Source organism: Pimephales promelas, chromosome 3 (genome assembly GCF_988280905.1).
Source record: "Pimephales promelas chromosome 3, fPimPro1.hap1.1, whole genome shotgun sequence".
Lineage (NCBI taxonomy): Eukaryota > Metazoa > Chordata > Actinopteri > Cypriniformes > Leuciscidae > Pimephales > Pimephales promelas.
Window position 1 is genome coordinate 35682501 of NC_142771.1, and position 25641 is coordinate 35708141.

General features: G+C 41.6%; 1 protein-coding gene across 1 annotated transcript in view; it reads left to right on the forward strand.

Moving 5' to 3' along the window:
- adcy9b (adenylate cyclase 9b) overlaps positions 1-25641 on the forward strand; it is a 71241-nt gene that overhangs the window by 37121 nt on the left and 8479 nt on the right. The window contains exons 2-9 of the mRNA XM_039686382.2: positions 9289-9458; positions 12770-12865; positions 14243-14484; positions 17510-17612; positions 17807-18015; positions 19307-19466; positions 20727-20869; positions 25563-25586. Coding sequence (XP_039542316.2) covers positions 9289-9458; positions 12770-12865; positions 14243-14484; positions 17510-17612; positions 17807-18015; positions 19307-19466; positions 20727-20869; positions 25563-25586 — 1147 coding nt within the window. The remainder of the gene's footprint in view (positions 1-9288; positions 9459-12769; positions 12866-14242; positions 14485-17509; positions 17613-17806; positions 18016-19306; positions 19467-20726; positions 20870-25562; positions 25587-25641) is intronic.

The following is a 25641-nucleotide window of genomic DNA, read 5'->3' on the forward strand; positions in this document are numbered from 1 at the left end:
AACTGAAGGAATGGCAGTTTCTTTCAGTTTTTTCCCTCCGTTTGGCTTAAAACATTGTGTTCGTGGTCCTCAAGGATCCTTGACTGGAAACCGAAAGTAAACGTTTACTCTTTGAATTTTTGCACCTGGAAACAACACCATTGTAAGTTTGTTAAGAAATATTTCCTACAAAAGAAAGGCGGTATTTGACTCTGGCAAACGTATCTATAGGAGACCGGTGGGTGTGGCCTCAGACGGCAAAATGCCCAGTGCATTTTGGCAAATGGGAAAAACATAATGAGGAGATAACAGAGAAGTTATTTTTTTCTTTAGCCAGGTAGCACAGATTTCAAGTTTATATGCCTTTAAGTTAAAAAATGTAAGCTTGGCCTGTGATTTCGATTGATAACATCCTCGCAATCTTAGTCCTAAATAACAACGATTGGGCGTATGTCTATTAAACCTTTGACAAGTACGCTGCAGACAAGCAGTTATGTATATGTATTATGTAAAGGTATGAAATGCCTTCACAGTGTCGTTATTTTAGTTAATCAAATATCACCAACGTACTGGTATAAAATAGAGCCCGACCGATAAAGGATTTTGAAGGCCGATACCGATACAAATATTTTTGTGTTTTAAAATCCGATATTCCGATATATCGGCCGATTTTTTTTTTTATTAAATATTGTTGGATTTCACACACGTGTAAAAGAAAAGCTAACTTTTCTGCACAAGCTACGTTTGATACTTTTTCTCTGTCTAAATGTTCACTCCTCGCAAGTATAACTTACATTTTACAATGCAGGGACTGTAACTAGAGATAAATACGGTTATCATTACTTTATTTAGGCAGAAAAAGTTCATTGTGGTTTCCAAGCTCATTAATGTTAACGTTAGCGTTCTTCCACTGATGATAGTGGCGTTAGCTAGCTTTGTGGTTAGCTAGTCTATGATGAGCCATAATTTAGCAATAGATAACATCATACTGCAAATTGCAATACATACATTTTCAATATAACAGGCCAAGGAGAGATGATTGAAGCGTGTTTCGTCTGTTTTTATTTTAGTTTTTAAATATTCATTTATCGGCCATTATAACTGTCGATACCGATATTTTGGAAAATGCCTAATATCGGCCGATAATATCGGTCTGGCTCTAGTATAAAAGAGATCAAAATAGAGTAAATCACCTTTTGCATGTCACTAGTGACAAATGTATTCGTCATTGAATCATTTATTCAAGAGATTCGTTCAAAAATGCTAATTCTTAATGATTTTTAAACCAAAAAAAATAAAAAATGTGATTCTCAATTTATCCAGAATCCTACAGCCCTAGTTTTAGGGAACAAGTGATGGAAAGTCTTTTGCACTGGAACATTCATTGAATGCATAATAAAATTATGCTTTAAGAAAGTAAGTTGTTTAACTTTGATTTCTTGTTTCTAAAATAGTGGGCTAAATTGAAAATTAATGATAGTAAATATCATAATCTGTGGCTGTCTGACTGTGGCAGCTTTGTCTTCTCTTAGTCAGGCTCTGGCGTTTGGATCATTTGTTCTCGCAACCTTAGGCAAAATGTCAGTAGCATTGAAACAATGAATCATAAAACAGTCTCATTTAATGATAAAAGATGACCGGCGACAGCAGGCAGTGACAGCAGGGTGTGATTCAGAAACATGGTTATTGCTAATTCATTCTGAGCTGTCGCTCCATGTCTTCAGAGTGAATATTCCTCATGCTCAATCAATCAGAGCGCTGATGAGAAGCAAAAACAATTCATACTTTAAATCCATAGTTCACAGAAAAAATATTCTTCCAGTTTCCTTCTAAACCTGCATAATTTTCATATAATTTAAGAGTTCCGTTCAACTCATGCATTGTATTGCCAACTATTATAACAATTAAGTGTAAACATATAAGGATCCACCACCTGCAGTTGATTCTGAAATTCTAGGTATTATCAGCTGGCCAGAATTATGAGATCGCAATAGACGTGAAAGACTATAATGTGTTCAGAGGTCGCTCAAGTACTGAAGAGCTAAACCATGTAGTGCTTTGTAAGTAATTAGCAATATTTAAAAATGTATACAATGTTTAATTGGCAGCCAATGCAGTGTATGGTCATACTTGCTTGTTCTTGTAAAAACTAGAGCTGCTGCGTTTTGGACCAGATGGAGTTTGTTTATTACCGTACGTTCACACCGTTGCCGGCGAGAGCAGCAAAATTCGCTCTTGCCGCTCTGTCAACGACGCCGTGGAAAGATTCGTGGACGCTCTGATGCTCTGACGTAGATCGAATGCGTGATCTTTTTTAAAACGGTATGCAAACAAGCATGCAATCAAGCAAACAAAAATGTCGGTCATTTTTGCCGAAAATTGTTAGATGGAAATAACTATAAAATTATAGTGACATGTTTGCTAACGAAATAAACAATTTAAAAGCCATATGTGTGGTGTGGCTTTTGTGTTCATGGTTAAGTGCTATTATAATTTGCATTCCCGTTGAAAAAGTGTTCTAGCACGAAAATCTTGCCTAAAGTGTTGCGCGCCCTCTTATCAAATTCAAATTATCAACCTCCTCTATTTTGCTTGGGAACTAATGTGGCCGGGACCAAAGTTTACTGGACTACGTTCTCTGGGATTCTCTCAAACGGAGCACTTCTACATTCCGATTGGTTGCCGCCGGTTGCTGCCGAACCGCGTCATTGCTTATTACCATAAAGTTGAACTGATTTCAACTCTCCTCGCCGCTCTCGCCGTCCGAAACGCGCCGCTCTCGCCGGAGCTCGTCGCCGGCTCTCAATGAAAATAAATGACTTCCGGCCACTTTGACGCTCTCGCCGGTGGCGGTGTGAACGTACAGTTATGCGTGCAGGGCAACCACCCAGTAGAGCATTACAATAATCTAGCCTTGAGATCATGAACACATGAACTAACTGTTCTGCATTTGTCATTAAAAGCATATGTCGTAGTTACGATATATTTTTAAGATGGAAGAATGTGGTTTTACAGATGCTAGAAATGTGGCTTTCAAATGAAAGATTGGTATCAAAGAGCACACCCAGGTTCCTAACCGACGACGAAGACTTGACAGAGCAGCCATCAAGGGTTAGACAGTATTCTAGGCTGTTACGTGCAGAGGTTTTTGGTGTAATAATTCGAATCTTTGTTTTTTTCAGAATTAAAGGAGAACTCCGGCGAACAATGAACCTTTGGTCTAATAAAACATCGGTACATAGTCAACCGTTCTCTGAGATTTGTTTTCATGATAATCGATTGTAAAGAGTTTTATCTCTAAAAACTGTTTAGCGTATAATGCTAGTACTGGGGGCATTGACTAAGTAAAAGAAATCGCTAGTTTATACCACTAATAAGGCTCAAAATAGCCCCACACTCACACAGTAATATAATGAGGCTCCATACATGCAAAACGAAGCATTGAGAACTTTGTAAGTGTACAGACCGTTTAATAAGAAGATACTTTATGAAGACAGTTCACTTCGCGTACACAGACAGCAGCCATCTTAAAAAATAGTCTCGATAAGTCGATCCCCGAACGACGTGCTGAGTGATCTGAGCTGTATGAAGTTCAGCGAACTTCTGAACTGTATGAACCGCTTTCGGGGATCGACTTATCGAGACTATTTTTTAAGATGGCTGCTGCCTGTATACACGAAGTGAACTGTCTTCATAAAGTATCTTCTTATTAAACGGTCTGTACACTTACAAAGTTCCCAATGCTTCGTTTTGCATGTATGGAGCCTCCGTATGTTTCTGTGTTAGTGTGGGGCTATTTTGAGCCTTGTTAGTGGTATAAACTAGCGATTTCTTTTACTTAGTCAATGCCCCCAGTACTAGCATTATACGCTAAACAGTTTTTAGAGATAAATCTCTTTACATTCGATTATCAAGAAAACAAATCTCAGAGAACGATTGACTAGGCACCGATGTTTTATTAGACCAAAGGTTCATTGTTCGCCGGAGTTCTCCTTTAAGTAGTAGTTTTTATATCAGCTATGCATTCTGTTAAATTTTGTGTATTGGAAAGTTTCGTCGGGGCGCAAAGAATCATTAGTATAACAGTGAAAACGAATGCCATGCTTGCTAATGATATCTCCCAAGAGGGAGCAACGGTCCTACTACTGAGCCTTGTGGTACGCCATACTTTACTTGTGATCGATAGGACATCTTTCATTGACTGCTAAAACCTGATAATGGCCAGATAAGTATGATGCTAATGCAATTCCGCTAATGCCAACATAATTTTCGAGTCTATTCAAAAAAATGTTGTGGTCGATGGTCTCAAATTCAGCACTAAGATCGAGTAACACTAATAGAGAGATACAACCATGATTGGATGATAAGAGCAAATCATTTGTGACTCTACTGAGAGCTGTCTCGGTATTATGATGTGGTCTAAATCCTGACTGGAAATCCTCGCAGATATCATTTTTTTTTTTAGTTGTAAGGATGCTGCCTTTTCCAATATCTTTGTTTTATCGTTTAGCTCTATAAGGTGTAACATACAAGGATTCATTTTACTGTTAATCAATATTTTGAATCAGTACATTGTACAGCCCTTCTGTATTCAGGACTTATGGGTTCCCATTATGAGCGCCTGCTGTCAGGCATATGCAGTAAAAGCCCTTGATGCCCCTTGTTTCTGTTTCTCCTCTTGCTCTGAGATTGAGCTCTTTTATTGAGCTAGGTGTCATTTGACTGTCTTGTCGGCTCAGGGTTTGGAGTACGTCTGGAGATGTGACCTGTTTGTCTTCTCTGCTCTGACTGTTTTAATTATGTGCCAGTTTTTTTTGTGGGAGGTGAGGCTTTATTGTCTGTTAATTACGTTTAAGATGGATCTTAGATGTTCCTCACACTCATAATTGCTTTTTTCTTCTACGCTCATGCTTGAGTGGCAGGGTATGAATAGAGCTGAAGGATTCAATCTCAGGTAGAAATGTTCAGGTCAAGTTCAACCGCATTCAATTGGGTAAAGAAAATGAAGCCTGTTTTTTTTATTATTTTGTGTAATGATTGTAGACAAGTTTTTATGGCAAAAAAACGACATTTCTTAACAGCTTCAAGAGAGTCTCATGCATGTTTTAGGATGTGTGTGCTTCAGCTAGTGTGATGGCAGCTCTGTCCTTGTCACTCATTCAGAATCAAGCATGTCTTTGTGGCTTATACACAGCAGTGTGTCCCTGAGAGTAGAGGAAAGCTGCTCACAGCTCCTGTGGTTTTGATCGTTTTGGTGAAAAGTCGACACATTAGTGGTCCTTAGTGTTTTTTCTGATCTTTGACCTTTTCTAAAAATAGCCTCTACATTGGAAAAACGCTCAAAGTATCCAAGATACTGAGCTACGGATAGTTAATGCTTGGTTAGTCATTTGACATTGAAAGACAAGTTTTTCCATACTGTATTTGCATGTGTGTCAAGACAATCTCCTGAACTCCAAACTGAATGTAAGAGTGGGAAAGAAAGATGATTTAGGCAGTTTTGAGCGTGGCATGGTTGTTGGTGCCAGATGGGCCGGTCTGAGTATTTCACAATCTGCTCAATTACTGGGATTTTCACACGCAACCATTTCTAGGGTTTACAGAGAATGGTGTGAAAAGGGAAAAACATCCAGTATGGGGCAGTCCTGTGGGCGAAAATGCCTTGTTGATGCGAGAGGTCAGAGGAGAATGGGCCGACTGATTCAAGCTGATAGAAGAGCAACTTTGACTGAAATAACCACTCGTTACAACCGAGGTATTCAGCAAAGCATTTGTGAAGCCACAACACGCTCAACCTTGAGGCGGATGGGCTACAACAGCAGAAGACCCCACCGGGTACCACTCATCTCCACTACAAATAGGAAAAAGAGGCAATTGTCCAAAATTGGACAGTTGAAGACTGGAAAAATGTTGCCTGGTCTGATGAGTCTCGATTTCTGTTGAGACATTCAGATGGTAGAGTCAGAATTTGGCGTAAACAGAATGAGAACATGGATCCATCATGCCTTGTTACCACTGTGCAGGCTGGTGGTGGTGGTGTAATGGTGTGGGGGATGTTTTCTTGGCACACTTTAGGCCCCTTAGTGCCAATTGGGCATCGTTTAAATGCCACGGCCTACCTGAGCATTGTTTATGCCCATGTCCATCCCTTTATGGCCACCATGTTCCCATCCTCTGATGGCTACTTCCAGCAGGATAATGCACCATGTCACAAAGCTTGAATCATTTCAAATTGGTTTCTTGAACATGACAATGAGTTCACTGTACTAAAATGGCCCCCACAGTCACCAGATCTCAACCCAATAGAGCATCTTTGGGATGTGGTGGAACGGGAGCTTCGTGCCCTGGATATACATCCCACAAATCTCCATCAACTGCAAGATGCTATCCTATCAATATGGGCCAACATTTCTAAAGAATGCTTTCAGCACCTTGTTGAATCAATGCCACGTAGAATTAAGGCAGTTCTGAAGGCGAAAGGGGGTCAAAGACAGTATTAGTATGGTGTTCCTAATAATCCTTTAGGGGATCCATTAAAGCGTCAGACATGATAATTAAAAGAATAAACAGAACAATATCGTCCACTTTTTTTGTACGCTAATACAGTTATCGTTATAGTTAGTGTCCTTGCTGTGAACGAGCCTTTAGTCTGTTGCGATATGGCTCTACTAACTTTGAACATCTAGACATTGCAATATTTTCCCACCGCTCATGTTCAGTTACATTTGATGGTGAGCATTTGTGGACTGCAGTCATTCCACATATTTTCAATGGGGTTTAAGTCTGGCCATGCAAGGACACTCACCTTTTTCTGCTTCAACCACTGTGTGGTCCGTTTTGCTGTGTGCTTTGGGTCATTGTCTTGTTGGAAGGTAAACCTTCTTCCCATTGACAACTTGCTGGCAGAGGGCAGCAGATATTTTGCCCCATCCATTTCTCCTTCTATCCTGACAAGTTCTCCAGTTAAACACCCCCATAACAAGATATGACTACCTCTATGCTTTACTGCAGGAATGGTGTTATTTGGATGGTGAGCTGTATTGGATTTCTGCCATACATATTTTTCAGTGTTGAGGCCAAATAATTACATTTTAGTCTCATCTGACCACAACATCTTTCTCCATGTGGCCTCGGAATCAATGGCCTCAAAGCTAGGTCGTGACTGCATGTGGCTTTTCTCTTGCAACCCTCCCAGACAAAGCCTAATTTGTGGAGAATTTGTGATATCTGTGTCATAAATCCCTGCAACTGCTTCAGAGTCGCTGTAGGCGTCTTGGTCGCCTCTCTGACCAGTTTCCTTCTAGCTCTTTCATCCAGGGACATTAAGGACTGAAACACTCCAGGAAAGCTATTTACATGCTGAGCTCATCAAAATGACCACAGCTGATCACAGTTGAAAGTCAAATGGGTCATTTAGCATGGGTAATGTAGTTTTTCCAGGATTAATTCTGCTGTTAAACATGATGATTATTTCAAAAGTAGTAATAATGTAAGCTAATGGCTTTAACAGAAGCAAATACTATCGATTAACAACCTTGTAGCTCACAGTATGGCCATTCAGTCGTTTATAAGTTAAGAACCCACCCTTTTCACTCTACATGTCCTCCGTCCCCCCATTTTCAATGTTTTTACACCCCCGGTTGAGTTAATAGTAATCACCCCCTTAGTGGCAGACTGCCTCAGAGCAACTTACACTGACGTATCTTACAATATGTCAATGCCATTGTTTCGTCTCAAGATTCACACACCAGTTAATGTTTTGATCTAAGGCATGTTTATAAAAGCTACTTAAATGTCCTAACCTAATCCTGGCTTAATCTAAGCCCTGTCTGTGAAACCAGGCCATAATAGATTCAATTAAGTATTTTTGTACCACATTATTATCAGATCAATGAACCATTACCTTTGCTTTTATGCTTTATGGCATGCTGCCTACAATTTGCTGAATGATAGTATTTTACCGTTAATGAGTGTATTGTGTAGCCCATCTATTTTTGAAAAGTAGCACTATTATGTATCTAAAAAATCCCCACATATTTTCCTCCGATGTTTTTCTTCCAGGTCATTGTCTTGGTGACATGGCCACGATGAAATCCCTGATTTTGCACCTGATGAAATATTCATGAAGTTTTTAGTGCATTTTATGCCAGGCCCCATATGGAGCCACACAGTGACTTTTATGCCAGATCTGTTCATCCACGCCAGCTCATGTATATCCTGCCAGGCAGAACGCCTGACAGGTGCATTACGTGCATGAGGACGGGAACACAGGCGCTTAGTCGAAACATTGACATCGGCCCAGACGGTTTTAGTTGCTCTGCTGTCAGCCGAAGCTATCTGGCAGTATTTCAATGTAAAGTGACTCTTTTAGTTGTGGCTATAAAACACTTAACCTCTCACAGTCGATGTTTCTTATTTATTCTTTCACCATCAAGTTTCCCTGTGGATTTGATTTGTATCCCCAGCCTCTTTCAGAAATTTGATTCATATTTTTATTTTAGGCGCCTTACATGACTCTAGGGAACACCTTATGAACAAAATAAAGCGATCAACATTAAATAACAAACGATCTTCTTCGGACTGGATGCAAACACAATCACATGCTTTCAGCAGGTGTTCGTGTTTCACAGAGAGAGACTATGAGGATGTTTCATTATTGCAGTGTCAGATTGATTTGAACATGCTTCAGAGTCAGACTGATGAATGGAGAAATCAACACGTAAATGATCACTGAAAAAATAATGCCTTCTTTATTTACCCTGATGAAAACAGCCTAAGGTACTAGCTGCCATTCTGGTTTGAACTGGTCAAGGTTTGCTGGTTTTAGGGTGTTTTTTGTCAGCTGGGAGACCCACTAAACCAGCTTTTTAACCAGGGTTGACTTAGTCTTGGTTGTACTGACCTCTTATTTCCTCTTAGTTGGTTGTATTCCATCAAGCTCAACCATTTAACCTGGTTTGTTATTGTTTGAAAAAATAATTTTTAGTTTAATTTAATTTTAATATTTTGAAAAAAATAAATTGAAAAACAAATTATATATATATATATATATATATATATATATATATATATATATATATATATTGCAATCTGGAAATGTTGTCTCTGTCGTGACAAAAAGTGTACAGTGTGCTGTGTGTTGCTGTAAGTGTCTCCCTTCACACACCATGTGCTTGCTCAGAATTGATTGATGAATCCATTTGAGTGCTGTCAGCACAGGTCAGCGTACAATGAACCAAAGTGAAATAGACAAACACTGCTGGGACTTGATGGTCGCTGTGTGTGTGTGTGTGTTTGTGTGTCCTACAGGTCTGAAGACGTTTCTGATATCCGGGAGGAAGGTGAAGCTACCGCAGTGGAGCTGTCCTCCGTCTGCTCTGGTGAAGAGTGAGCTCAGAAAGTCTCTCAGCGTCACGTCCTTCAGTCCCGACGTCACATCCTCGCCCTGCGCTGCGACCCCGGGCCCAGACAGAGCTAAGGTCAGTGTGACGGACAGGCACTCAGTTTGGACACTTACACCAAAGGTCTTTATCCTGCAAGATTATAAAGGGGTGCAGTGTTGTAGTCGAGACCAGCTCACTCGAGTCCGAGTCGAGACCGAGACCAAAGAGAGTCGAGTCCGAGTCGAGACCGAGACCATAGAGGATTGAGTCCGAGTTGAGACCGAGACTAAAGAGAGTTGAGGTCTAGTTGAGACTGAGACCATAGAGGCTTGATTCCGAGTCGAGACCGAGACGAGACCGAGACCAAAGAGTGTCGAGTCCGAGTCGAGACAATAGAGAGTCGAGTCCGAGTCGAGACCGAGACCATAGAGAGTCGAGTCCGAGTCGTGACCGAGACCAAAGAGAGTCGAGTCCGATTCGAGACCGAGACCAAAGAGATTCGAGTCCGAGTCGAGACCGAGACCAAAGAGATTCGAGTCCGAGTCGAGACCGAGACCAAAGAGAGTCGAGTCCGAGTCGAGACCAAAGAGAGTCGAGTCAGAGTCAAGACCGAGACCAAAGAGAGTCGAGTCCGAGTCGAGACCGAGACCAAAGAGATTCGAGTCCAAGTCGAGACCGAGACCAAAGAGAGTCGAGTCCGAGACCAAAGAGAGTCGAGTCCGAGTCGAGACCGAGACCAAAGAGAGTCGAGTCAGAGTCAAGACCGAGACCAAAGAGAGTCGAGTCCGAGTCGAGACCGAGACCAAAGAGATTCGAGTCCGAGTCGAGACCGAGACCAAAGAGAGTCGAGTCCGAGACCAAAGAGAGTCGAGTCCGAGTCGAGACCGAGACCAAAGAGAGTCGAGTCAGAGTCAAGACCGAGACCAAAGAGAGTCGAGTCCGAGTCGAGTCCGAGACCATAAAGAGTCGAGTCCCAGTCAAGACCGAGACCAAAGAGAGTTGAGTCTGAGTCGAGACCGAGACCATAGAGAGTCGAGTCAGAGTCGAGTCCGAGACCAAAGAGAGTCGAGTCCGAAGCGGGTCCGAGACCATAGAGAGTCGAGTCCGAGGCGAGACCGAGACCAAAGAGAGTCGAGTCCGAGTCGAGACCATAGAGAGTCGAGTCCGAGTCGAGACCGAGACCAAAGAGAGTCGAGTCCGATTCGAGATCGAGACCAAAGAGAGTCGAGATCGAGAGCAAAGAGAGTCGAGTCCGAGTCGAGACCGAGACCAAAGAGATTCGAGTCCGAGTCGAGACCGAGACCAAAGAGAGTCGAGTCCGAGACCAAAGAGAGTCGAGTCCGAGTCGAGACCGAGACCAAAGAGAGTCGAGTCAGAGTCGAGACCGAGACCAAAGAGAGTCGAGTCCGAGTCGGGTCCGAGACCATAGAGAGTCGAGTCCGAGTCAAGACCGAGACCAAAGAGAGTTGAGTCTGAGTCGAGTCCGAGACCAAAGAGAGTCGAGTCAGAGTCGAGTCCGAGACCATAGAGAGTCGAGTCCGAGGCGAGACCGAGACCAAAGAGAGTCGAGTCAGAGTCGAGTCTGAGACCATAGAGAGTCGAGTCCGAGACCATAGAGAGTCGAGTCAGAGTCGAGTCCGAGACCATAGAGAGTCGAGTCTGAGACCATAGAGAGTCGAGTCAGAGTCGAGTCCGAGACCATAGAGAGTCGAGTCAGAGTCGAGTCCGAGACCATAGAGAGTCGAGTCCGAGACCATAGAGAGTCGAGCCAGAGTCGAGTCCGAGACCATAGAGAGTCGAGTCAGAGTCGAGTCCGAGACCATAGAGAGTCGAGTCCGAGGCGAGACCGAGACCAAAGAGAGTCGAGTCCGCGGCGAGACCAAAGAGGTTGGATAACCTAAGGTTGGGTCTCAAACCAGACTTAAAGATATCTTTAAGAAATATTTCTTCCAACGATGCATTGTACTATGGCAGTGAAACAGTGAACTACGTCGTTGTACGGGAAACGCACCCCTGCTCGCGTACTGTTTTTCGCATACTATATAGTAGGGAAGTATTCGATTTCAGACATGTATTTTTTAAATAACCAAACATTTTTACCGATTTTCAAACGGTTTGGTTTGTTATAAACGTCAGAGATGTAGTTATGACACTGCACACTTGTGAATAATAAGTGTATCAATAAATAATCATCCAGAATTATAGCCACGTTAATAATGCTTGTAAGAAACCAAACCGTTTGTAAATCCGTCAAGATTTCACCAAGATAAGAGTATTTGTGTTGGTGCTGATCACTCATCTTACATCAGGAACCACAGAGCCCGCCAGAAAGCTTGCCCGTGACAAGATGGCTGCCGGTGATTACGATAGAGACTCTGCCGTTAGACATCTAAGCTGTGTCTGAAACCGCTCACTCGTTCACTCATTCACTAATCCCTATATAGTGTATGGCATTTGAGTGCACTATATCTGCAAGGAGTGAACGAGATGAACTGAGTGAATTCGGACGCTGACGTTTACACTGTGCGTCGGAGAGTTGGAGCTGTCGCAGAAAAGGCTTCGTCACGCGTACTGATAAAACTCCTTTTATCTTACATTACCTACTTTATAAAATAATATTAACAACAATAACAATCATAATGACTTTATTTTGTAATTATACCTCCGTGCCAGCTTTGTAGTTTCATCGACTGAAATTGTACATCAACTCTCACGTTCACAGATGACGTGTCGTCGAGCGCCCTCCGGCGACCGTTATTATGTTCAAAACGACGATTAACGGATATTTTTCAAATCCTCCACTGGATGTAATGTAATCTCTGGTTTAAACTTGCTCGCGCCGAACTTTCATGCGCGCTCAGTTCTCTCCGCATTGGATTGTGGGAGATAGGGCTTCAGCGAGTGTACATCGAATGTACACTCGAATTCAGAGAGGATTGTGGGTAAAAGTAGTGAATGAATGTAGGGAATGATGTCGTTCACTCAGAATTCGGACACCACTACAAAATGGCCGACACCCGATATAGTGCACAATATAGTGGATAGGGAGCGATTTCAGACACAGCTCTAGTCTTTATTATGGATATCTATGATAGATACAGGCAGGAGAGTTTTTATCAGGGCTGAAGCTAAACTCTGCAAGACTGGAGTTGGCCTAACATACCCCTGGCCTAGCATAGCCATGCAAGCCTGATGCATGAGAAATGACCCTCGACAATTAATATTAATATTTATTTACATTTAATATGTTGTCGAAATGTTCAATGACCTGTTCTATTTAAACAAAACAATCTGACTATTTTATCTTTACAGGGTTAAACTTCTGTGTTGCAAATCACTTAGCAATATGCTAATAGCAAGCGACACACTAGCATTGTAAACAATGTTTTGCTGCTTCTCTCCCTCAGTCTGCCTGTCCCTCGTGTAGTGTTTTAGCATCTGAAGACGGGTCACTTCACAGCAACAGCTGCACTGATCCTGACCACAAAACCATCAACAGAAAGGTGTGTGTCTTGCAACTCCCCAATATTTAATTTGTTTATGACTAGATAAAACTGCATCATTGGTGCAACTTAGAATATACAATGGGGTTTCAAATAATACATATAACAAGACCTTTTATACGGGAAAAATAGCCATTTATTCAAAATGGCTAGATGAGAAATGCTTCATTGAAGGCTACATGATAGCGCCACCTATTGGTAATAATAAAAACAGAAATCATTGTAATATACGGATGTGCTGCTCAAGAAACATTTCTTATTAGCCTATTATGAGTGTGGAAAACTGTTGTGATGGTTCATATTTTTTGTGGAAACCATGATACATTTTTCAGGATTCTTTTATGAATAGAACGTTTAAAACAACAGCATTTATTTAAACTATAAATATTTTGTAAGCTTATAAATCTCTTTACTGTCACTTTTGATTGATTTAAAGCATCCTGACCCCAAACTTTTGAATGGTAGTTTACTTGATAATTGTGTTGAATGTTTTTTTTTTTCTATTAGTAAAATATATAAATTGAGAACAATGAAAATATCCAAAATTGAATCAAAATCTACAAATAAAAGGAACACATCTGGATATAGTAATGTGAATTACATGAATGAGAAGGTGCCAAATTGACTTGAAAATAAAAGTCAGTTTTAGATAAAGTGTGGTCTGGATATGTTTGATATAATATAATGTGAAATTATCAATATATACATAATTTTATGTGATCACCCATAAACTTTGCATTTACATTGCCAGCCTGTTCATTATATTGGTTATGCCATAACAATAAATGTGCATAAATGAGAGGTCTTATTTATTGACATATTTAAGATTGTCTTATTTGTTGAAATGCTTTCTTGTTTACCTTTCTTGAGTGTGTAATGTTGCAAAGCACAGTCACCCCAGAGGGAGTTTTTCTCTATATCAGTAACACTGTTTCTAAACTCTCTGAAACGCCTCCATTGTAGTCTTGAGTTTCTTCCAGGAACAGTGTCACAATATCCCACATTTAAGTAATTCCCGCCCAAGGCATATTCAAAATAAAGGACGAGACCGGGTTGAGTTAGTTATTAGTGTGTTGAAATTGTCAGTTATGGTGAGGGGCGTGAGATTTCTGAAACGCTCTCCAATCAGAACACACTGATCCAGCCGACCAATCAGAGCACACTGAGCTTCTCAGAAGGAGGGGGTTCATGGAGACAGAAACTAAACAGAGCGTTACTGACAGACTGAGAAGAGAGGAGCTGCAACAATGTAGAATTTGTGAAAAATATAGTGTTTTTAAACATTCAAGCATGCAAACCTAACAAAATCAAGGCATAATAGGTCCTCTTTGACAACATTTTGCAGCGTTTCTTTCATTGTTTCTGAATCTTGTTCAGGGACCGCAAGGCAGGAGTCCCAAGACCCTCAATGGGCTGTTAAGTCCTCATCTGGAGCAGCCCCTGACCCACAGCCAGACGTCCCTGTGTGAGATGCTGCAGGAGAAGGAGAAGAAGTGGCCCGGAGTAGGAGGCATCAGCTGCATGGGAACGATGGACCACTCCGCCCTCATCCCACTGCGCTCCAAAAACTTCCGCGAGAGGAGCGACGCTCACTTTGTGGACGTGATAAAGGAGGACAGGTAGGGAACGACAGCAGTGAGGACGAGGCCCGCTGGGACAAAAATGTCAGACAAGATGGAACGTTATTGTTTAACCAGCACCAGTGGAGGTCATGCTGTTCCCAGAGGGACACTTGATGCACTTTGATGAAGTGTGCTGTGATGTACTGTGTGTGTCCTCCGATCCTGGACGGTCCATTTTTCTTGTCTTCCTCTATAAATGCTAACAATGTACTGAACAGTTACATATAGTATTTTAGTGCAAAATTAGTAACATCATAATCCAGTTTATCTAGGTGCTGTATGAGCTGTTATAGCTCTGTTGAAGTTGCCCTTACTCTGCTTTTTCAGATTGTGTATTGTGCAATATACTCGAGCTGTTTGTGAATGTACAAGGTCTGCAAAATTTCAAAGATCAAATTGCAGATAAATGTAGTTATTTTCTCTTAAAAGAAAGATCCGATTCTGAGCTGCCAGAAACGAGTCGTCAGTAATTATTGTCAGTCTCATTCCCTGAAGAAAACTGAAGTATGTTTATAACATATTTGCTAATGCCAGAATATGGTCTTCATTGGCTGCCCCTTTATTTCGTATCACTGTGTATCAAGTGCTGAGGAAGCCGCTGGAGCTGAAATTCAGTTTTTCTAATGGGCATTTGGTTTCAGACACGCTCACAAGAAACTGGACCTTCTAACCAATCAGAGCAGAGTAGACCAATCACAACAGACTGGGTCATCTGACCAATCAGAGCAGTGTAGACCAATCACAACAGACTGGGTCATTTGACCAATCAGAGCAGAGTAGACCAATCACAACAGACTGGGTCATCTGACCAATCAGAGCAGAGTAGACCAATCACAACAGACTGGGTCATCTGACCAATCAGAGCAGAGTAGACCAATCACAACAGACTGGGTCACCTGACCAATAAGAGCAGAGTAGACCAATCACAACAGACTGGGTCATCTGACCAATCAGAGCAGAGTAGACCAATCACAACAGACTGGGTCGTCTGACCAATAAGAGCAGAGTAGACCAATCACAACAGACTGGGACATCGGACCAATCAGAGCAGAGTAGACCAATCACAACAGACTGGGACATCGGACCAATCAGAGCAGAGTAGACCAATCACAACAGACTGGGTCGTCTGAACAATCAGAACAGAGTAGACCAATCACAACAGACTGGGTCATCTGACCAATCAGAGCAGAGTAGACCAATCACAACAGACTGGGTTATCTGACCAATCAGAGCAGAGTAGACCAATCACAACAGACTGGGTCATCTGACCAATCAGAGCAGTGTAGACCAATCACAACAGACTGGGTCATTTGACCAATCAGAGCAGAGTAGACCAATCACAACAGACTGGGTCATCTGACCAATCAGAGCAGAGTAGACCAATCACAACAGACTGGGTCATCTGACCAATCAGAGCAGTGTAGACCAATCACAACAGACTGGGTCATTTGACCAATCAGAGCAGAGTAGACCAATCACAACAGACTGGGTCATCTGACCAATCAGAGCAGAGTAGACCAATCACAACAGACTGGGCCATCTGACCAATCAGAGCAGAGTAGACCAATCACAACAGACTGGGCAATCTGACCAATCAGAGCAGAGTAGACCAATCACAACAGACTGGGTCGTCTGACCAATAAGAGCAGAGTAGACCAATCACAACAGACTGGGACATCGGACCAATCAGAGCAGAGTAGACCAATCACAACAGACTGGGTCATCTGACCAATCAGAGCAGAGTAGACCAATCACAACAGACTGGGTCATCTGACCAATCAGAGTTGAGTAGACCAATCACAACAGACTGGGTCGTCTGACCAATAAGAGCAGAGTAGACCAATCACAACAGACTGGGACATCGGACCAATCAGAGCAGAGTAGACCAATCACAACAGACTGGGTCATCTGACCAATCAGAGCAGAGTAGACCAATCACAACAGACTGGGACATCGGACCAATCAGAGCAGAGTAGACCAATCACAACAGACTGGGTCATCTGACCAATCAGAGCAGAGTAGACCAATCACAACAGACTGGGACATCGGACCAATCAGAGCAGAGTAGACCAATCACAACAGACTGGGTCGTCTGACCAATAAGAGCAGAGTAGACCAATCACAACAGACTGGGACATCGGACCAATCAGAGCAGAGTAGACCAATCACAACAGACTGGGTCATCTGACCAATCAGAGCAGAGTAGACCAATCACAACAGACTGGGTCGTCTGACCAATAAGAGCAGAGTAGACCAATCACAACAGACTGGGACATCGGACCAATCAGAGCAGAGTAGACCAATCACAACAGACTGGGTCATCTGACCAATCAGAGCAGAGTAGACCAATCACACCAGACTGGGCCATTTGACCAAGCAGAGCAGAGTAGACCAATCACAACAGACTGGGTCATCTGACCAATCAGAGCAGAGTAGACCAATCACAACAGACTGGGTCATCTGACCAATCAGAGTTGAGTAACGCAAAGAAAGGAGGGGTTTAGAGAGACAGTTATGAGCTGTTTCAGAGACTGTGAGAAATGAACAAGAGGTGATGCTGCAATGTATATTATGAGAGAATTAAAATGTTTTGTTTTTTGCTCTCGGATGCATGTAAACACCTACTGTAGGAGACCTCCCAAAACAATTAGGGACCTTTTAAAATAGCATAATAGGGTTACTTTAAACATCTGGGTATTATTTGGGTGGTCAAACTGACCCTAATTCACCAAAAATCACACCATGGAAAAAATAACTAAAATAAAATCAGATTTTAACAGCAAACTTTTAACATTTATACTTCTCATACATTTTGGGTTGAAGTATGACCAGGATGTGTTTTCGTGTTATTCCCTCATATATCAACAGCTGTGTTGATATAGCTCCGCACCATATGCGTTTTTTTTCATAATCTTCAACAAAAAATGCCTCATTTCTACACAAATACTGCATTCATATACGAAAAACAGATGATGAACTCCCTCCACAATGTAATGTTGTTGTCTGTGCTTCGGCCTTGCAGTCTGATGAAAGATTACTTCTTCAAACCGCCCATCAACAAGTTGAGCCACACTTTCATAGACCGATCCCTGGAGTCGGCTTACAGGACCAGCTACCAGGACGAGGTGATACTTCCGTCGCTTCTCGTGTGTTCTCACGATGTTCAGAACTGTTTTTTTACTCGGTCTGTGTCTGTGATGTTTTGCTAACTGAGAGAAACAGCATATTTTGTTGCTCTGTCTGTACTGCCCTCTGGTGGCCTGTCTTTTGAAATACATGTAAAGATGTAATGAGATGTAAACATTCTGTTGATTGTCAGGTCAAGACGCACGCTCCCGTCCAGACGTTTGCCAGTCCGACGTTCAGCTCCTTCCTAGACATGCTCCTGTGCTGTTGTGTATTTCTGGCTCTCTCGTTGGCTTGCTTCCTTCGACCACTGGTTACCCAGAAGCCCCTGCCCACACCTGCCTTTATAGTGGCTGCAGTGGCAGCTGTGCTTGAATGTTTGGCCCTCGTGCTCGCTATACGGTGAGTGTGGAGGTGTTGATCATTTAGACCCTCATCATGTCATTCCAAACCATTGGAATTTATTGTTCATTTTTTTATGAAACATAAAAAAGTACATTTTTGTTTTGTTTTGATTGTTTGTTTACATGCAATAACATTGGAACCCAAGAAAGGCCTTGCTGTATATTCCAGGTCTTCCAAATCTCATTCACACTTGTGTATGATCAAATATAGTGCAACACGTCATTTCCATTTTTGAAGGAAATCCATTTTTCAGGTTTGGAATGACATGAGGGTGACATTTTTGGATTATCTTATTCAAACTTGCCTGTGTGGATGAGGCTAACGGTTTTGAGAAGAAGGTTTTACTTGCTCTAAATATTCTCGAATTATCTGTTTAAATTTATTTCAGAAATCCCTCCAATCCTTGTGATCTGTCAGGTCTGAATATTTTCAACAAGAATTCCAAGGCTTTTTTAATGAACAAATTGTAGAAATATTGCTGCGGTCACAGAATGAGGCTGAGGTGAAATTATTATTAAATAATATATGTGGTTAAATAGTTTTCAGGCTCTTTTTTTAACCAGCTGGATCTGTGCTTGGCTGATACAAAGCCATGTTTCATAATCAAATTTAAGATTTTTAGCATCCTTTGTAGCTAAAATGTAATTTTTCATTGTCACCTTAATGGTGTGGGAGTAGATTTTAAGAATATCTCTGTTTGCAATGAGATTAAATGCAGATAATTGTTTTACTTTCTGGAAATTGTGGCGAGATTTGATTTTATTGTCTGATGGAAATGTCAAAATCAATTATGTGCTTTTTACAGCCAATACATGTTTGGTCTACTTTTGTTCTCAGTGTTTCATTGTGTGTTTGATGCACTCAATGTATAGACACCATTCCTAAGTTTTTGTTCAAATCAGTGTGATTTTAGTATCTTTGAGATACTATTATGGTTTTTATTAATATTTCTTAATTCATATTTGTACATTTTATAATTTTGCAATTCTAATTAAGATTTTTACCTTATATTTATATTATTTTTTTCTGTCTTTAGTTTAACTTTAGTTAAAGGTTTAGTCATTTTTTTATTTTTATAATTTTTAGTAGGTTTTCTTAAAAATTTGGGAGTATTTTCCATATTCCAGTATGACATTGGGATGTTTTTCCCTCTTGTTGTTCACAATAGACTGTTACTTTAGTTTTTAAACTGGACATGGGCAAAAGCAGCATAAAGTACAATACAGAGTGTATTTGAATGGCACATATTGATACTGTACAGTCCTGATGAAGTGCATATCCTTCACAGAAGAGCCTTTTACCTGGACAGCGTTCTGAACTGCACCATGACCCTCCTCTGGGCCATTTCTGGCTGGGTTCCCCGTCACATGATCGGGGCGGTGCTGGTGTCTTTACCTGCCGTGGCTGTGTTCTCTCACATCACCTGCGATATGCATGACTCCATACAGGTAAAGACATTGTCCATTTATTTTTTACAATATACATTTATATTTATTTAAAATTAATGAACATTTCCCTCACAAATAAGCAGAACAATGATTAGAGTATAACATGGCACTCTCTTATATCTACCAAAGCTCTGCACACATTCATGTTGGAATTTGAATGGAAATTTTTTTTTTATATTTCATACTGGAATTTTGAAACTCGGTGCTAGTGCTGTTGCGTATCGCAGCACATTTCCCTCCATCCGCTTAGGTGGTAGAATAAAAATGGATCATTCAATTTTCAATCTTCAGGTTAAAAAATATATGTATATCAATTAAAACTTATATAAATATTACTAAAATTGTAGTCACAGGTTTGAGTCAAACTTTAAATGTATTCTTATCATTCCAGTGAATCAAATCAAAAACATTCTTTACAGATGTTTTAGAAGTTTGGGGTTAGTAAGATTTTGTTTTGTGTGTGTGAAAGAAGTTACTTTTATTCAGCAAATAGATCAAAAGTGACAGTGAAGACTTTTATAATGTTACAAAAGATTTATATCTCGGGTAAATGCTTTCTATTCATCAAAAAATCATAATTTCCACAAAAATATGAAGCAGCGCAACCGTTTTCAACATTAATAGATATCAGAAATGTTTCAAATCATCACATTAGAGTGATTTCTGAAGGATCATGTGACACTGAAGACTGGTGTAATAATGTTGAAAATACAGCTTTGATCAACGGAATAAATCACATTTTAGAATATATTCACATATAATTAATAACATTTGTTATAAATTGCATTAATATTTTAAAATATTACTGTTTTCACTATATTTTTCATTAAAAAATACAGCCTAGGTGAGCAGATGAGACTTCTTTCAAAAACATTGACTTTTAAACAGCAGTGTATATAAACATTTTAATGCATGGAAAGTTTATTGGACCTTATTGTGTAAATTATCCTCAAAAACACTCTAAAGTATTATATATATATAAAAAAAAATCACATATATAGTAACTCCTTTTAGGAGTAGCAAAAACACATACAGCATAGCGTCTTGCTAACACAATAAATGTGCATGCTTGGGTAAATGGTTTTAAGTGTGCACTTTACTATGTAGGGTACATATAGATGTGGTGAAATAGATGCAGTAATTGAAGCACATTTCTGCTGCTCTCAGTCAGGAAAGTCCATATTTCTGTAAACTGCAATCCTGCACACACTCTGCTGCGAGCATGAGCATGTTTAATTCATGTCTAATTCTTTTCCCCAGTTCACCATGTTCACCTGCTGTGCTGTTATAATTGCCATCATACAGTACTGCAATTTCTGTCAGCTGAGTTTCTGGATGCGTTCAAGCCTGGCGACGCTAGCGGGAATCACCTTTCTGAGTGTGCTCTGGAGCCCTCCTTGCAGGTTCAAACTTTCACAAATAGACACATTATACACCGAACTGCTGCATGCTGCAAAAAAATCATTGTTTCATGTGTATTTTTGACTTATTTTTGGAGAATGAGAAGGCATTTTGTCATTCTGCACTGGCAGGTTTTTAATTTTTCCATACTTTAAACAAAAAAAAAAACATGTTTAAAAATATGCCAGTACAGTAAGACAAAATGTTTAGTTATTTTAAAGAAGAACTCCGGCGAACAATGAACCTTTGGTCTAATAAAACATCGGTACATAGTCAACAGTTCTCTGAGATTTGTTTTCATGATAATCGAATGTAAAGAGTTTTATCTCTAAAAACTGTTTAGCGTATAATGCTAGTAATGGGGGCATTGACTAAGTAAAAAGAAATCGCTAGTTTATACCACTAATAAGGCTCAAATTAGCCCCACTCTAACACAGTAACATAATGAGGCTCCATACATGCAAAACGAAGCATTGAGAACTTTGTAAGTGTACAGACCGTTTAATAAGAAGATACTTCTCAATGCTTCGTTTTGCATGTATGGAGCCTCATTATGTTACTGCGTTAGTGTGGGGCTATTTTGAACCTTGTTAGTGGTATAAACTAGTGATTTCTTTTTACTTAGTCAATGCCCCCATTACTAGCATTATACGCTAAACAGTTTTTAGAGATAAAACTCTTTACATTCGATTATCATGAAAACAAATCTCAGAGAACGATTGACTAGGTACCGATGTTTTATTAGACCAAAGGTTCATTGTTCGCCGGAGTTCTCCTTTAAGTGGAAAACGAAACATTTTAAACTTTGTTACGTATACTATCATTCAAAAGTTTGGGGTCAGTAAGATTTGGCTTTAGCATTTATTTGATCAAAAATACAGAACAACAGTAATACTGTGGATTATTATTATTTTTATTATTTAAAATAACTTTTCTGCTGGAAGATGATCAGGTGATCAAGGCTGTATTTTCAGCATCATTAATCCAGTCTTCAGTGTCACATGATCCTTTAGAAATCATTCTAGACTTGATGATTTGATGCCCAAGATTCATTTCTGATCATCAGCTGATCATGGAAGAATACACAAATGGGATCGCCGCAGGGAAAACCATATAGAACCCAGCCTTGCACAAGTTAACAAGCATAAGAGCACTAGTCCTGGGGTCGGACGCTCCCCAACTGTCCACTATCCAGTGGGGCATCCTCTGCTTCGAGATGGCCTTTCCCTTCTGCTTGCCTCCGTAATAGACAAAGAGCTGATCTGAGGTCCTGAGGCTTTGCGTTCTGTCCACGTACAGACGCAGACCGCGAGTGGGACAGAGAAAAGCCAGGGCTCCTAAGACAGTGCTTGCAGGTTCACTACCTGGCCCCGGAAGAGAGTGGTAGGAACCTTATCCGGGCTGGGGTCTTGGAGTCACATGAGAGTTAGCCGGGCCAAATTCTAGGCAGGATTCGTCGACCAAAAATGCATGCTGGTCCCCTACCCTCTTGATGGATGCCAATGCAACCAGGAGTACTGTTTTACAGGACAGAATTTTTAACTCCGTTGACTGCAAAGGCTCAAAGAGTGGTCTCTGAAGTGCCGAAAGGACCAGAAACAAATCCCAAGCGGGTATAGAGAGCGGGTAAGGAGGACTTAGGGCCAATCCCAATTCTACCCCTTACCCCTTCCCTTTCCCCTAGCCCTACCCCTTCGCCTTCCCCTTGACCCTTGAAACAGAGTGGCAATGCGTAGGGGTGAAAATATTCCCCTAAGAAATGGGACACCACTACGCCTCCGTTAAACGTCATTATAAGTCGTCGCTAGCGCCTACGTCACAGGAGATGCGCCGATGTTTATCACAACTTCCAAGATCCCGTCGACAGCTGCAGTTATCTCAGTCGCGTGGGTTACAGCTATTTTCTTGCATCTTGTGAAGTTCGCAGGAAACAACGGAGACGACGAAAATATGATGCGGGACTATCGTTAGCAAACTACAGTAATTTTAGCGATTTTTTTTTTTTTTACAAACGTTTCTGTGAAGAAACTGACTGTAAATATGAACACAATATTGAATGTAACATAAAGCAAATCATTATTTGTCGTTATAATACTTATTAAAGCCACAAATACTTAAATTTATGGGTCTCCTTTGTCGCTTGGGCAGCCAGCCTGGGTTAGCAGTGACACTTCTCATACCCCTTCGTTTGAAGTGTGCTCCCGAAAAATCTTCGTTTGAAGGGCTATCTGGCCCTTCACCCTAGCCCTCCCCCTCCAACCAAAAGAGAATTGGGACAGCCCTACCCCTTCACGTGGACGCGCAAAACGGAGGGGAAGGGGAAAGTGAAGGGGTAAGGGGTAGAATTGGGATTGGCCCTTAGTCTCCTCGACCCCCTCAGGAACCTGACGATCAGGTTGTGCTTTCCCAGTGACTTACCTTCAACTGCCAAACGGCACAAAAAGCAAGACTGTGTCTGTGCATGAAGGCTCACTGGAGGAAACGCATATTTGCAAAGACCCGGAGCCAGCTGTGTGCCAGTGCATCCGTGGCGAGGGTCCCCTCGGACAGGGAGTAAAACAGATGGCAGTGCGACATGTTCGGGGCGGCAAACAGATCTATCTGTGCTGTTCCAAAGCGCCTCCAAATTAGCTGGACCACCTGGGGTGGAGTAGCCATTCTCCTAGTAGCATCTGCTGCCGTGAGAGCTGGTCGGCTGCACGATTGAGCAGGCCCGGAATGAAAACGGCACGAAGCGACCTCAGATGCTTCTGACTCCAAAGGAGGAGATGGAGTGATGCGAATTGTGACATGCGGCGAGAGTGTAGACCACCTTGGCGGTTGATGTATAAAACAGTCGAAGTGCTGTCCATACGGACATGCTTGCCTTGTAGCATCAATTTGAGGCAGCCCAGCGCAAGATGTACTGCTAACAACTCGAGGCAGTGGATGTGCCAACGTAGTTGAGGCTCCGTCCACAGACCTGAACCTGCATGCTCATTATACCCCCCCCCAACTGGTGGCAGAGGCATCTGTGGAGACCACTTGTTCTGGGGGAACACCTGCCCACAGGAACAAAGGGTCCGACCACTATCTGAGAGTTTGGTAACAGTGAGGGGTCACTTGGACCCGGCACGAGCCGCTCTGTCATGCCCATCTTGGGACTCGATCGTAGAGCCAGTGTTGAAGCGGCCTCATATGAAGCAGTCCGAGCGGTGTTACCATGGCTGCAGATGCCATATGCCCCAGAAGCCTCTGAAAAAGTTTCAGTGGTGCCGCTGTTCTGCATCTGAGGGAGCTCACACAGTTCAACACTGACTGGACACAGGCCTCTGTGAGGTATGCTGTCATGTTGATCGAGTCCAACTCCATACTGAGAAAAGAGATCCTCTGTCCGGGGGTTAGTTTGCTCTTTTCCCAGTTGACCTGAAGCCCTAGGTGGCTGAGGGGACTGAGCACCATGTCCCTGTGTTCGTACAACTGCTCTCTTGATTGGGCCAGGATAAGCCAGTCGCCGAGGTAGTTGAGGAGACAAACATCACGCTCGCACATGGGAGCAATGGCCGCCTCGCAACTTTTGTGAAGACACGGGGCGACAGGGCCAGCCCCAGGGGTAAGACTTTGTACTGACGGGCAAGGTGATTACGCGTCGCACTGCACCCCCAGTGTAACCCGGGAAAGCATGCGTCTCAATCTGATTTAGCATGAGCATGTACACCATTATAGTGGGAGCACTGCATCATCTTCATTTCCAGAGCGTAACAACCCTCTTTCTGATGCAGCGGTCGTCGTCCAATCCTCCCCTGGATCCCTGATTTAAATGCTAGGTCCATCATGAGAATGACCAGCATCCCATGTGAGATCACGGCCAGTACTGTCTGTGCTGTAACACCAACACAAGCTTTGAAGAGGCATTCCCTGAAGAGACTTGTTTTCTTCTGTTTTAAAGTTTAACACTCAGAAGATTGTAGAGCAGGAACAGTAGAACCGTTTGGATCTGAAATGAAAGACAATATGTGACGCACCTGCTGCTCGTTGCAAGCAGAGCAGCTGATGCAATTATCGCATGCCAATGTGCATTGACTTGTTTTAATACTATCGAAATAGATTGGTCTCTCAAGGCGATCCCAATTATGCCAATTACGTTATGTCGAAAGTGAGCGACTGAAAGGGAACCTCTTTTACTGTCAGGATTTACTAAAGACATGCAGTGACACACGGCTAACCCTATTTCATATGTTTTTGTAGGAGATTCCCTTTTAGACACAAAATTTATTGGAGGAAAGTATTTAAATGATTTACGCAAGGCACTAGTCACTTTACTGTTACTTGTGAGATTATTTACTGCCCCAAAAAGCATGTCTTAAACTAATTAACTAATTAAACTAATTCTAATTTGTTTAACAGGAATGATCTGACTGCATCTGTGTTCTTTAATTTGCATGCTGTCAGTAGATCACACGCAGAACTTTCCATTTCCATCGATGCTTTTATGGGATTCCACTATTACACCAATTTGCCTTGTTTAGTGAATCTGGCCCTTAATATCTTTACTGTCACTTTTGATTAATTTACTGCATCCTTTCTGAATAAAAGGTAATAATTCATAAAGGTTTGTGATTTGTGAAAGGTGCGTTTGACTGGGCTTTCATAGATTAGTTGTGATGTTCTAAAACTAATTAAAAGCTAACTCTTCTCTGTCAATTTTTCTTTTAGCACTTGGGAACGTTTATTTTTTAGGTAAGTTTAAGACTATGGATACTACTACTGTCTGTTTTTTTTTATGCTAGCATAC